This window comes from Ochotona princeps, chromosome 10 (genome assembly GCF_030435755.1).
Source record: "Ochotona princeps isolate mOchPri1 chromosome 10, mOchPri1.hap1, whole genome shotgun sequence".
Taxonomy (NCBI): domain Eukaryota; kingdom Metazoa; phylum Chordata; class Mammalia; order Lagomorpha; family Ochotonidae; genus Ochotona; species Ochotona princeps.
Window position 1 is genome coordinate 48526946 of NC_080841.1, and position 15381 is coordinate 48542326.

At 38.4% G+C, this 15381-nt stretch overlaps 2 protein-coding genes across 3 annotated transcripts in view; both read right to left on the reverse strand.

The window, feature by feature from the left end:
* Positions 1-15381, reverse strand: part of OPN3 (opsin 3) — a 39331-nt gene that overhangs the window by 21147 nt on the left and 2803 nt on the right. Inside the window, exon 2 of one of the 2 annotated variants that reach the window (XM_036495230.2) lies at positions 14563-14692. The exons of the other annotated variant lie outside the window; for it this stretch is intronic. Coding sequence (XP_036351123.2) covers positions 14652-14692 — 41 coding nt within the window. The 3' untranslated portion in view covers positions 14563-14651. Of the gene's footprint in view, positions 1-14562; positions 14693-15381 lie in introns of those variants that run through there. 2 annotated transcript variants of the gene reach the window in all.
* Positions 11640-14418, reverse strand: CHML (CHM like Rab escort protein). Its single transcript, XM_004578506.2, has one exon. It carries the CDS (start codon positions 14358-14360, stop codon positions 12396-12398), a length of 1965 nt encoding a protein of 654 aa, XP_004578563.2. The 5' UTR covers positions 14361-14418; the 3' UTR covers positions 11640-12395.

Sequence of the window (15381 nt, forward strand, 5' to 3'; positions counted from 1 at the left end):
AAAGAAAACTCCTTGAGTATGCCTCTGAAATGAAATAAACACTAAGGTGAATTTGTTCTTAGAAATAGATTTCAACAAAAAGGATAAATATTCATGGTCATTGGCAATATATCAGTTAGAAAAATGTAACATAGCGACTGGCATTGTGTTATAGAGGGCTAAGCTACACCTGCGATGCCAGCATCCCATATAGTGACCAGTTAAATATGCAGCTGCTGCACTTGGATCCAGGTCCCTGCTGATAGCATGGGAAAAGCAGTAGCACACTGCCCAAGTGCTTGTGCCCCTGCACCTGCCCAGGAGACTTGGAAGAACATTTGGATCCTGGCTGCAGCTGGGTAGAGCCCTTTTGCTACAGCCATTTGGGAAGACAACCAGTGAATTGAAGATGTGTGTTACTCTAATTCTGCCATTCGCATAAATAACAATAAATCTCTAAAATAAATAAATGGACATGTGAAACAAGACTAATTCCCTGCTCTTTTTCCTGAAGGATCCTTCTTTAAATTACAGATGAATATTTTACCATAGGATTGTCATTGCACGATGTTTATTATTAAATATCTATAAATATTAGTTTTAGAGGATATAAAGTCAAATATTCCTATTAGGTTTATCATGTCTTGCTCCTCAGTCATGGTAACACCTTATATGATATGACTTTCAAATACAACTTAAAAGTTTCAAATAATAACTGCATGTACTTTTCTCATTAGATCCTCACAAACATGTGAGGCAGGAAAAACTCACTGTCCCCATTTGACTGCAGTGTGGGGAAAAGAGGGGATTAGATTCAAAACTAACTTTAGGTTATTATATCAGTAAATTTTCTGCTTGGAAGAAAACCCAGATCCTCTAACTGCTAGTCCAGAGCTCTATTGCCTTTTATATCATTTTTCTTCACAAAATTTAGCAAAGCAAGTTGGTTGTGATCCATGGAGAAGTCTGATAGTTCAATTTTAATCCCACGGGGGAAAAAAATCACTGCATGAATAAATAGTAGAATAGCCATGTGACCTCCATCTGCAATGATAAGTGTAGTCTGTACTGCTCCTTCCATGAATGTTAACCTGGTACCAAATGAAAAAACCCAAGCTGGCAAATTAAAGAAGGGAAAATCAAATCTATGAGGTATGGCTAGAAGCACTGAGTGAAATACAGTCATATATAATTAACAAAGGTTTCAAGGGAACTTAAGATTTTGAGTCCTACAATGTGACAATAATAATGCCGATGCTATTTTCTTTTTTGTGTGTATTGCTGACTCAAGGGAAGAATACCCAAACAGCCAGAGGCCCACTGTCACTTTTCTCTCAAGAAGCTGTGATTTTGGCTGTATAAGTAACTAACCATAAAATAAATAACCAGAAGATCCTTCAGGATTGTAAAAGGAGAGTAAGGATGGAAGAAGCTTGCTAGCATATTATAGCCCAGTCAGTGCAATGCATGGACAAAAATTCTTGGTAGTTTAAGCACAAATGTGTCAGGTGGTAGCACTGAAGTATAAAGTAAAACCCACCTTGGTAACAACTTTGGGAAAATTTGCATAGGCAAAAACAACAGCAACAAACAAACAAAAATTCCTTAAAATTCTTCATTATCCTGAGCTGAGAATGGCAAATGAAAAAGATTTAAAAAAAAATTGACAGTGAAGGAAGCAATGCTTTCAGATGTTAGATCAGAGCAGTTTCCTAAATCTATAAATTTTAAGATTTCAAGCTTTCCTTCCACATCACCAAACTGGGCTTAACCTTCCCTCTCACTGTTCAAAGCAAAACTCTCGGTCAGACAAGCAGAACTCTCTTTCCCGCCTGAGAAAGTGCTTTCAAAAGTCAGTTCTTAAAATAGTTACCTACACATCTCCTGGGACACTGTTTAAATTGCTAATTCTAATTGTTTGCTCTTGAATGATCCAGTAAACCTGGGACACGTACCCAATTATCTATAGGACTCCACTGATGACACTTTCAGAATGACTGGTCTAGATTACAATCAAATCTCTCTTGATTTATAACCCAGGTTTTCTTCCCTAGACCTGATCATCAGGGCAGGGCAAGTGCTTAGTTTGTACCCACTCAGTGCGGGTGCTTCAACCTCTGTGATCTTGCCCCAAGTCCTCACCTCCATTATTTGCAGCATAGCAGCAGCAATTCCCATTGTGCGACTACGTTCAGGCAGCAGCACAGGGTTGCGAATATACTGACAGTTCTCAGCACTCTAATTCTGTTCAGTAAGAAGAATGAAAAGAAATGCTTTAAGTGCCTAGTGGAGAGAACAGTTTATGTTTTTTTTTCATATATGTAACTGAGAATCTCCTTAAGCAAGAAAATAGCAGAGAGCTGACCCCTTAGAGCTGCCATGCTTTTGTTCTTTAGAGACCTTTCCCTTTTAGCACTCCCTCCCTTCATCTTTTGGCCCCTTAAAAGCCTTAATGAAAACCTCTCAATCTGAGTGATAAAACAGATTTGCTTTTCTTCCCACCTGCTACTGAGAAGTTGCCTATTACATTGTGGTAAACTGTCCCCAATGAAGAACTGAGTAGAACTGTCGCACATTTCACTGGAAGATGGGAGGAGTGTCATCCACCAAGGTCCCTCCTTCAGAGGGACAACAGGAGTCCCAGAGTGAAGCGCTAAGTCAGCCCTTGGAACAGAGACATCTTCTAACTGACATAGGCTGCTCTGATTTTTCACGATGCTTTACCCAATTCTAGCTTTACTTCCTCTCTTTAGTGGCTCTGTCTCTTCAATCCTGCTGCTTCTTCTAGTCCAATATGCTATGTTGGTGCTGTGTTTAATAAAACAAGACATAGCATCTCAGAAAATAGCTGGAGGGGAGCACACTGGAAAAGGAACTCTTCAAAATCTAGCCAGACTGCTTCATGCGTGTGAAGCTTACCCTGGCTCTGCCGGTTACCCTGATCCTGTCCTCTATCAAAACGTGAGAGGCTTGCTGGAGAGACATAGCAGTTTCATCAGGGAAACAGGCAAAATAAAGATGGGTGTCACTTCCAAGAGAATTCTATTATACAGGAGAGCAGCGTGAAGCCTGGATGCACAAGAAATGTGAGGTAATTCCAGATAAGTTAGATATAGTTGTTCCGGACACAGCACAGCATAAAAGCAGTTTGACCTGGCCAAGAGTGTCCAAACTCCTAAGCAGGTTTAAGTGTTTCTAGCAGCCAGGACAATGTCTCTTTCTCTGTAGTTCTTGTTTCCTTCCCTAACTCTATTATCCAAAATATAAACCCTTAACAAAAGAGACAATGAGATCAAATTTTCAAGTATTCATGAAGATGACCCACTTCCTATATTGGAGAACCTGGGTTGGATTCACGAGCTTAGTGCTGGAGAACCAAAATCGTAAGACATGGTCCTTGACATGAAGGGGAAAAATACTATAAATGATAAACCAAATTACCAACCTGTATACCGAAAAGGCCAAATGAGAAATACAGATGTACACACCACAGGAGCGCAGGGCAGCAAGGTCACGACCAACTAGAAGACAGGGATGCCTGCTATGAAAAACAAACTGCTCCCGGCACATCAGGTGCTACCTGTTCTGGACTCACCCTGACAGCCCTGTAAAGATCCTCACAGCTCACTCAGAGTATGTGAGACATGTGCTGTCGGGGACTCAAGCCCCTCTGCCACTCACCAGGTGTGTAATGTGGGTTTAGTTCTCTTCAAAGAGCTCGTATCTTTTTCTGCAAAATAGGACTGGTAATAATGTTACTAACACAACTGAGACATTTGATGACTAAGCACAGCTAGCACTTAGAGCAGGACTCTCAGAGTGAGTGCTCAAGAAGTGTTGATGACAATTACCGCCTCTGTGAATGTGTGAAATAGTGTGGAAAGAGGAACACAGGCCACACTCAGCAAGGTTACGTGCCCCGTGCAGTATCATCTAAAGTTCTTCTCAACGAAGCATACTTTATGATGCCATTACAATGAAATATTGTCTACAGGTTAACACCCATCTATAAAATGCCAAGCTGCTGCACTAACCTATTGCTTGGGCAACTGCTAGTGAGTGTAAACTTGAGTACAATTAGATGGTTTATTCTTTTACTGGCTTCTCTGAAGCTCACAGGATTCTGTTATATACACCTGTGATTTTATTAGTTTACTTAAGGAAGTGGGGAATGTTTTCATTGCCAAGAGCCATTGGAGTATTTTTTAACATAATTTGGGGGCCATACAAAATTACCAAGTTTAAAAGTAGCTTGCTAGGGCCCGGTGCGATAGCGTAGTGGTTAAAGAACTATCCCATATGGGCACTGGTTCTAATCCCGGAAGCCCTGCTTCCCATCCAGCTCCCTGCTTGTGGCCTGGGAAAGCAGTCAAGAATGGTTCAAAGCCTTGGGACCTTGCACCCGCATGGGAGACCCGGAAGAACTCCTGGCTCCTGGCTCCTGGCTTCGGATTGGCTCAGCTCCAGCAGTTGCGGCCTCTTGGGGAGTGAGCCATCAGACAGAAGATATTCCTGTCTCTCCGCCTCTCTGTATATCTGCCTTTTCAATAAAATAAATAAATCTTTAAAAAAAAGTATCCTGCTATAAACTTATTGATGTCTGAGTCTCACCTACAGTTACCTTAGCAGGTCAAATCAAGTAACTGCGTGGGCCTTCTGCAGATCTTGGACTGGACACTCCCCAGCCCTGTGTAAACTCCATGTCTTAAGAAAAAAAAAAGTGGGTTAAATTACATTCCCGTTGATTCTGAGGCAACTTCTTGCAATACATGAGAAAGGTAGCTTCTCATATCTGCAACTATTTTGCCAGTTATTGTTATTTCTTAAGGATTTTAAAAACCCTGCAATTCTTAATGTATATCTGAACACTGGGCCAGGATGAGAAATTGTATTTTAGAGTTTAAGTTACGATCAAGTTGCGGAGGGAAGCCATGTTTGATTGGCAAGAGGCAACAAGGGAAGCAGCACATTCGTGGGAAGAGCGAAGACAACAGTTCCTATGAACTGTAAGGCGTCAGAAGACTCGAGGCAGAAGTGGGGAACATAGAACAAAGCAGAATCCTTATGACAATGCACAACTTCAATGTGATTTCTCCACCTTGGCACTGCTGGCATTCAGGAATGCATAATTCTGTGGTTAAGGGGTAGTATTGCGCATTACAGGACCAGGAGCAACACCACTGTCCTTTACCCATTCAAAAGCACCTCCTGCTCAAATGTCCCCTGGGGCAAAATCACACTAGTTTCAGATCCACTACTCTGGCAGGGCTAAGGAACTTTTTTTTTCTGCCAAAAGTTATTTGGATATTTGTGACAGCATTCATAGGCCACAAAATTATCACGCTAAAAATCAGCCTGATAGATTTACTGAATTTCAAGTGGAACTTGAAATATACAACTCTTAGGCTAAGACATTGCTAACCCATGCTCTAACGGGAGACTATGAGTAAAATTATTAAATGAAAATATTTTATATATTTTTTATAATTTTTATTAAACTCCAAATTATCCTGTGCTTTAAAAACTTCTCTTCAATTACAAACCTTATACTAAAACTATTGATCTGTAGTAAAATATAAGGGGTCAGCATTGTGTGACCAATTTTCCCACACGGGTCTCAGTGGTTCTATTCCTCAAACTGGAACCTAAACAGGGTGGTAGAGAAGAGCTGCTGGAAGGCCATCTTTCCGTTAGCTAAGTGTTTTTTGGATGCCCATTTTAGGCAAGAAGCGGTAGGAAAAGTAGAGGCAGAACACACATTGTCTAACGGAGACTGCAGTTTCCAGACAAGTGGTTTCCAGTGCAGTTCTTACCTGTTTTCGTTTTAAATAAACATCCTATTGTGGTTTACATTTCAGCAGCAGATAGCCCAACAAATAAGTCATCATAAAATGGAACTGGTAACAAACCAGGACATACAGATCATTTTCCCACAACACTTCCTTTCAACATTTTAGGAAATCAACTTATTAATTTCCAAAAAGAAAAGATTCTCGATTCTTCCTCAGCAGAGCACATTCAACTAAAGTTCTTCACAGTAGGCAATAAAATACTGAAACTGCTGCAAAAATTACAAATCAAACTCAGATATAATGAAAATGTATTTATGATACCAAAAATACTTTCCTCATACTGTACTAGTAATATTCCTGTTTTAAAAGATCAGGAATGAATAAATAAGAGCATTTTATGTATGTAAGAAAAACAGGTGGTAAAAAGCCCGCACCAGTGCCCTAGAAGATTCTCACTCTATGCAACTACCAAATGTCCAGCAGTGAAGTTCTTGGACCCTGCTACGGTCAACCCTGAACTGTGTGACTAGTCACTCCTTCTATTATGTTGCTTTTATTCATACTAAATTGTTATTTTGCTCCTATTTAGGGTTACATATGTTTTCAGCAACAAGCAAATGCTAAAAATCACAGGATATAACAGCAAGAACTAATTAAGGAAATTCTTGACTTAAATATCAAAATAATGAGTTTATCTTGGTGTATTTAATCATCTCCCTTCTGTTTTTCAGTCAACCCACTTTAATCACAGATCTTTACGGTTATTAAAAAAAAAAAACTAATGAACTCTAAAACTCTAGAAGCCACCACATTAAAAATAGGAATTTAAATGCCGCACTCAATTATGTGCAACAAATCACTTTCTTTAGTTGGAGGCACACCGGAACAGTAACATGTCAACCCTTACGAATGAATCTGAAAACTCATTAGGAGTATGGGTCAGTAATTTAATTCTTGTAGGTCTTCCATATAAAATAAGTACCAACTCCTGCCCTTTCTCCCCTCAAACACATAGCCTGAGGATCACATTAAGAAAATGCAGTTGTCAGAAAAAAAATCATTCCTATGAATGACACAGCGTAACTGTTGTCACAAAGTCCATGCCACAGTTATGTTACACTCACCTTCTTTACAGAACACTGGAGGTACTGTGCCCCCCTGCTGTCAAAACATGAATATACTTGGTTGTCGGGAGAAATGGAGAACGATACTGCACACAACCTCTCTTAAAAGTAAAAATAATAATAAAAACTCAAGTTGCCACCTCAATGCCAATGAGAATGATTTCCACTTGAACCGCAAGGTAAATGAAACAACCTAATCAGAATTTCTTGGAGTTGGAACAGATTCATTCTCATTTAATGGCTTTACACTTCCTTTTCTGTTTGATTTTAAAGCTTTATTCTTCTGGACCTGATCTTTTGTACCCCCTCTTCATTCCTTCCTCAAGCAACTGGGAAACTTCTGATAGTCAGAACTTAACTAACCGCATGTTGCTGAAACAGATTAGAGAATAGCCTGGTTTTAATCTTTCAGCCACTTCTTTTCAATGGTGTGATAAAAGATTTTGGTACCCTTTAAAAGCAAGGTCATGCCGTGAGAGATTTCTCGTTTTTCCTCTTGCAGTGATGGGGTAGTGGTAGTTACAGTTGTCAGTGTAACACATAGAAACACCTTAAAATTCAAAAGGCAAAGAGCACTTTACCATAAACTAACAGAATGCTTCTCACTTTTGATTTGGAAATTTCTTACCCTTAGGATAGTGCCACAAGTGGTATTTGATGTCTGTTGACTTAAATCCCCTTGATGTGGACTCTCAGGCCGACTGTAAGAAGGGATGTGGCTGCATCCTCATAACCCATGATCCACCAGATCATGGGTCTCCTGCAAACCACCCTCAGGACACACCAGGCTCCTCGTCGAAACCCAACATTCATTCCCCTGGGTTCCGAGACTCCCAAATGCACAATGTGTTCTTGGATTAGGACCGCATTTCAGATGTAATGTCTTCATGCTGATAGCCTAGGATGTATTAGGTCTGTATTCTCTTCCTTAACGCTCAACCACTGAGAGGAGAAAACAAAGTCCATTTTGGCCAAAAACTCCTTTCCATCTAGACTTGTAAAGCTTTCAGCCACACATTTTTTTGAATTAGTCTTTTTTACTTTAATATTTAAAAGTGTTTTTATTTGAAAGAATTTTACAAGTATCCAAAAAGTCATTTTCTCACCAACTCAGTAAAATACAACAATTAATATTTAATTTTTTATTGCACACATCAACATTTTACAGGAAAGATAAAGAACCCCTTTGTGTTACACTGCAATTATATGTTTTCTGATATTTTTCAATGGGGAGATCAAAAGTTTTTACACAAATATATAGTAAGTATATAATATATATCCTGATGAACATTTTTGAGTCTTGTTTATACACTTCTTGCATAACACTGTATTTATTACCAATATTATTTAAGAGCTATATAGCAGTTTACAATAGCAAGACACCAAAATTATTTATTCATTTCTCAGTTAATGGACTTAAAAAACTGTATGTATGGAATTCCTATAAAAATCTTTGTACAAGCAGTTTCCTAATATTTTTCTAGGTATATGCTACTGAAGGTGAATCAGTATTTCAGAACACAGGTCAGGAGCAGGAATTTGGCCTTGGCGTTGAGATGCTAGCATTCCTTACCACAGTGCTAGTTCAATCCCATGTTTGGTTGCTGACTCCAGCCTACTCATGTGTACCTTGGGACAATCTCCAGCAGGCCATAGTGATGGTTCAAGTCGCTGGACTCCTGTCACCCAGCAGTCTTGGCCTGCTTGTCCAGTTCCTACCTTCTACCTCAGGAAGCTATAGGCAGCTGGGAAGTGAACCAGCAGATGTATAGAGAATCTACTTCTCATATTTTTTTAATTAAAAGTTTTTAAAAATTAAAAGTTTAAAACCCAGATTTCATTCTAAGAATTTTCATTGTCTGACCCCTTCATAAATTTGTCTAGGAAAAGTTCTTACAGATTGCAATCCATTTTCAAAAAAAATATTTAGCACTTGTGCAACACAAATAGCTATTCTTAACCTTTTAGTATTCAACTTTTGTTTTTGTTGATCTATCTTGTCAATAACTTTTTCATTGCCTTGAGGCTGTCCTATTACTGGGATGAAAACTGTGGACTTTTATTTTTACTCTTCTATTTAACATTTTTAATTCATCTAGAATAAACTCCATTATTACACATGAATATCTTTCATTGTAATGCTATCCAGCTAATCTTTTCACCACCAGTTTTAAGTATTCATTCCAAATGGCTTATACTAGTCTTGAACTTTCCCACTCAACAATGGAAGATATTTAGCGACCAAGTTTCTTTTTTAATTTATCTTTCCTTACTCTCCTTTATGGTCTACCATATATTTGTAAAGCTAAACAAAATAACCCAATTGTAATGCCAAATGTAACTGACAAATCTACATGTTAATTCACACTGGCATTACTTTGGATGTGACTTCATTTATATTATCTAATTCTCACAATTTTGTGCAGCATCATTTCCATTTTATGCATTCATGAAAAGGAAGATCAGACTATTGGTTAGTAATGAAGCAATATTCCCTATTTACCACTTTTGCATTATGCCAGGATGCTTCGGATACATGACAATTTTAAGTTTAGCTTCTTTAGCTTGCTTCTATTTAAACATCTTGCTTAATTATTCCAGTACAGTAGTACAATTTTCTTTAAAAGGCTCATATGTATTAAAATTCTAGCATTCTTAAAACTGTAGTCACCATTCAAAATTGTAGTCACCATTAGCATCTACAGTAACTTTTAAAAATGATGTGTCTTGCAACGTCCTGAATTAATTTTTCATTAATAGACTATTTATATGATAATAAAGACTTAACTAGCAATAAAGTTAATAGAAAATATTTATGCTCTCTTTACCTTTCTTTGTCATTTTGTATACTTTATGGCAGTGACAAGCTTAAAATGACGCCACTATTAATTTCTTTTTTTCCAATACTTCTTACATGTTTGCCTACTAAGCACGATACTTATTATCATACTGTTATAAGCCAACAAACTCATTACCCAAAGACAACTAAATCAAAACAGAATGAATTTTTTCAAAAAGTGCATGTAGCTATCTTTTGGAATTTCTACATTTTACCCTACAAATGGTGCTATAACAACTGTTCTGCTGAACATTAACCTTATAATCCTGTAACACAGTAAACATTTTTATTTATTGCTGTTACTGGCTGTCAATATTTGCATTTTGCAAATGTCTGACTTTCAGTATTGAGTCCAAATTTGTCTCAAAATGCAATTAGCAGAAAGATATTAATTATTATTTCAGCTTTTGAAAATGTTCACCAAAAAAAGCTTAATCAGGTTCAAATTCTAACTTGTCAGTAAATAAGACTGCATTTTAATGCCTCCTGAACTTTAAATGTTTTTTTTGTTGTTGTTGTTGTTGGCTACAACTCTTCTCATTTCAACTTATTTTGTACTGATGTAGGAAATGTAATCATTTTGTTACTATTTTTAGGTAATCCTTATTTTTTGCTTTTTTAAAAATTTCCATATTTAGCCATACCATCTTTTGCAATATCTCCTTATTCCTTGTCTCAACATCTTAGACATAATTCTGGGATAGTGAGAAAGTTTTCAGTAGGTCTGGACTACCTTCACCTAAATGTTACTTTAATTCATTTTTACTTTCATTACTATTGTGAGTCATTTCAAGCATCTCAGTTGTTCTGGACTACTTATACAAGAAAATCAGTATTAACACCTATCCATGACTTTTCTACTTACAGTAAGCTGTCCCACGACTTAAGTCCTGTCTTGTTTCCCTCAGAGAGAAGTCCGATGAAGGACGAGTAAGAGCATATTTTGGCCAACTAACATTTGCTTTTCATAACAGTGTTCCAAATCAACAGCTATATTATTAAAGACTATTATTTTGCCAAAACTTAGCCAAAGTCTGCTTCAATGAGTTACAGCTATAACATAGATTTACTTTTAATTAATCTTGATCTTCAGATTTCTGATTCAATAAAAAGCTGCAAGTCTTAAGTGTGTACACTTCTCCCCCCCAGCAATATTAGATTCTGATTTCATGGGTATCTTTTCCTTCCATTCACTATGTACACTATTCTGTGAATCAGACACAAAGGGTTTTGTAAGCATGGTGGGCTCCAGTGACAGCTGTTTTACATAGTAGACTGAGAAAATTATAAATAATTAAGTCTATTTCCTCCTTAAAAGTGTATGGTATAATAGCTGCCTCATACTATTATTAACTCTTACAAGCAAGCACAATATTAAATGCCTGGCACACTATGAATGGTATATTCCAGAAAGGACTTGGTTCTTATAGGACCACTCCCTGTTTTTCGATTCAAGAAAATGGACATGAGATTAAATGAGGAAGCTCACCTTTCCTGACAGCCTCACTAAAGAAGAACCAGTTTTGTGCCTTCTGGTCGCTCTGAGGAGAATCTAGTTTTTATTCTCCACAACTCAGCAAAGAGGCAGGAATGATTATAAAGATGGTGACCTAGGGTGGGACACAAGGTAAATGCCCCTCCAATTCATTCCTATCAGTTGTAGTCAGCCCTGCCAGTTAAGGTGGTAGTCAAAAAGGAGTAGGTTTTACCTGAGAAACCTCAGGTAATCTATTTATGGACAGTTTTTAAACCATCTGTAATCTCAAGTTTTAAAATGATTCATTCGGTTTTCTCCTTAGCAATTTTAAGAATTCCAAATGGGCAATCTCAAGTAGTATCTTTCCTGTAGCATCTTTTTTCTGAAGTATCTTTCCCTGAGGCAATCTCGTTTTTGGGGGGGAGGATAAGGGTGGGGAAGAGGCTTGGGGGGATGGCAGAGAAGTGGCACCTGAGTCACTTCTGGGAAGTCCTTTACTCTGATGTGCTAAAGCAGAGCAGGACTCTGCAGGAATTTTCTGAGCTCTTCTGCGAATTGAAATCAGGCTCTTTTGGAAAGCAGAAGGTATGGTGGATGGCTTCACTGCCCTGTCAGTTACAAGGATAAATGGCAAAATGTAAAATTTCTTCACGAACAACAACAACAAAAAAACATGCAAAGCTAATGTTGTAACAAAATATATCTTTGATCATACTGGAACTTGTATTAGTTGATATTCCCACTATCAAGTGTGTATTTTTCTATTATGTACAAAGGCTCATATAATGTACTGTTTCACTATTCAAACAAAGGTGACAGCAATGTAAGAGCTGCCAAAGTAACTAAAATACACCTTAGAGAGTTAACTGTCCTGTAGGAAACGACAAAGTCTGAAGATCAACAGTAGGTACAGTATTTTCTTTAAGCAAAGCTGCTAAGGTGGAACTCAGTACACGCAATATTAAAACATGGAGCAGGTTCTGGAACAAAAGCTGTGATACCCAATACATCAATTAGTGACAGGTTAATAAAGAACACCCAATGTTGAATATCCTAAAGAGTCAGAGACAAAATCCTCAAGGCAGTCACCATCAAACCACTTCCAATTACTCCTAACGAAACATGGTCTTTAAATGAGAATATCCTGAATGACAAGATGAAGAGGACTTCCAATTGACTTCTTTCTAATTCCGAAGTTGCTGCCCTGGGCTTTGTCGGTTTTTGCTGTCCTCAGAGGATTCCAGCTCGGTCATGATTATATCATGAGTCCCAGGAGCCTCTGGTTGCCTGTCATTACTGTCAAAAATAATGTCTTCTGGATTTGGAGGTGGAGGGCAGAATTCTTCACTTGGAAGGATTTCCCGGAAAAGTGTTTCAGCTTGCTTGACTGCATGTTCGTTTCCCAGATCGCAGTCAGGCCCAGAGCAGACATAGACGTTGGGGGGCAAGCCGGTGTAACAGCTTCTGCTGATTCCTGAGGAATCTCTCATGTTAAAATAAAGAGCCCACAAAAGTCTTGGCTTTGTAAGCCCTTCCTTTTCTCCTTCTGATGCAGAATAAGGAATGAATAATTTCCGAGTTACTGGTTCTAGGTCTTCTCGAGCTGTTTTCGAAGAGGAACAAGTTAGATGGACCAGATGTGCACCTTTCATGCATGTCATCGTTGAAGAACATAATTCGGTGACCCGAACGGAGCAAGTTCCTGCTTCCACTGGAGGCACCATCAAAATGGAAATCTCCTGATCCGAATCTGTCTTTAGTAAAGACTTATCTGTAATGAGCACTGCCCTTGAGATTTGCTTATACTGCACCTTTGAGCAGGTTTCCTCAGAAAGGTAATGGTCCCCCATGATAAAATACTTAGCACTTATTCTTTGGCCAAAGTGATCTATAATGGCTTTACATCTTCCAGATTCTTTATCAACTACAAGACACTGCACTCTATGACGAAGACAATAGATTCCACCAAAAACTGCACACATCCTGCAGAAACACTGCGGAATTTCTCCTTGGCCATACACAGGAAATAAAAAGGGAGTGTTGCCAAACCGTCCAAGACACTGAAGAAAGTTTTTTGTTGCCCGAAGACCATCTAATGTAGTACACGATGATTCTGATGTCATTGCAATTGAATGTAGTATAAAATGTTGGAGGTTGGGAGTTAGTTTTTTAGTTTTCAAGTACTCTGAAAATGAACATTGTTTGAAATCTTGGTATTCATCCGGATGCTGCTCATAGTCTAAACAGAATGTAAGAAATTTCATGAGCATCCTCTTTTCAACCATGGTGAGTTCTTTGCTATTGAAGACATCTGCTCTAGAACAAGGCACCTGTTCCACCTTCCCTTCCCGAAATGCAAGAATCCTGGTGACATTTTTAAATTCTGCGTAACGACTAACATTCGATTTGATTAAGAGATCAATTAGGGATCCTTGAGAATATAGCAGCTTTGATACCAAGTCAATGTTAAATCTCCTCCCTTCTTTAACTAGTTGAGAATAAGTAATGGTATTTCTCTTTCGTTGGTTAGAACTGTCTTCTATAGAGTTGTTTTCATCTTTATCTCCACTGGAGACTGTGTGTGTACAAGTTGTGTCTCCACAACACCTTTCTTTCTCCAGTGATTCCTCTATGTCAGTTGCTTTGTGTGAAATCACTGCTTCACTGTTTTGAGTGTGTTGAGCAAACATTTCATAGCCAGCATCATCTGATGACAGTTTTTGTTCGGGCAAGGCTGAAGAATCCAGAGGTTCGGTGAGAGCAGCAGATCCCACTGAGGAAGGATTTTTCCGCAGAGCACCAATCTCTTCGACAGTGTCCTCCACGTCATGACTAGCATAACAAAACACTTCAGTATGTTGAATGCTTTTATCCTTCTTGCAGAGTGGGATGGCTTCTTCCGTTTCATGGATCGAGTCTTGCCACGTAGCAGTACTTCCTTCGTCAAGGTCACTGCTTGGCTGATACTCCTCTAGCCAGGACAGTAATCCGGAAAAGCTGAAACTAGCCCAGTTTCCTCCATAGTAACTTCTTGAGTCAACATGCAGGACTCTCTGACCACTTCTTGCACATGCAGCGGCAAGGATGGACTCTGGCAAACCTGTCCCTATTATAACCACATCAAACTCTGTGGGGAGCCTGTCCGCCATCCTAGGAGGCAAACTGTCTGCAGGCAACGGCTGGAAGAAGGAACTGCATATAACAGAGGCGGAGGACTCAGTTGAGATGCGATTGTGCAGTACGAAAATCTCTCCTCGTGAAGCTCCAGCTCATCCCAGGAGTACTAAGGCTGCAGGTCCTAGTGATTTAACAGTTACCCTTTTAAAGTATTGTTTTATAAATCAGCAGTACAAAAACATTATAAAGTACATTAAATCACATCTGAGAATACTAAAATGGATGTGTGGTTTTCATTTCTGCATTTCATCTTAGCAGTAATGTCAAAATGCATCACACATGCATTTGTGACTGGAACTCTTCTCTGAAAGAAGAAAATTCAAAACAGAATACAATTGTAAACAATATAGAAGTAATTTCATGCAACAGTAATTACAACCCACTGGAGCCTGACTTCTTATTTGGATGTAAACCTCTACTGAAGCAAGTCATTAAATACTTTCTCATATTTTCTAGGTCCTTGAAAATAAACAATAGCATATAACCTGCAAATCAGGCAATGTAACAATAAAAATTGGACATAACGTTTCACAATAGTTAATTTAATTCCATAGCTTTTAAGAAAGTATTTGAATAAATACTTGGCACAACTGTAAGTTAGACTAAAAAAACGTGTGGCTCCCCAGTATTTTTGGGAATAGACTATGTACTTACTATGTGCACACCCTCATGATTAGGAATATTTCTGTGACCAGTAGAGTAGGTGGATGATTCCAGAACAAACAGGAGACCTTTCCATATCCCAACCACTTCAGCATCTCACAGTACCAGCAGGAGATCATTTTGAATGAGTTAACAAGCCAGATTATGACAAAAGGATTATTAATTCCATCACATAAATGACATTTAAAAATATTCAGGAGTGTAAAATGGGCATACCAAGGAGCGAAATGCCTAACAAATTTTCTTGTGAATCTCTGTATACTCATCCATGTGTGTTTTTCAAGAGTAAAGTACGTAAGTAAGTTACTGGCTTCATATATCAAATGTCTT

Coding starts and splice junctions, on each gene's coding strand:
- CHML (XM_004578506.2), bottom strand. CDS start 14,360: ATGGCGGACAGGCTCCCCACAGAGTTTGATGTGGTTATAATAGGGACA.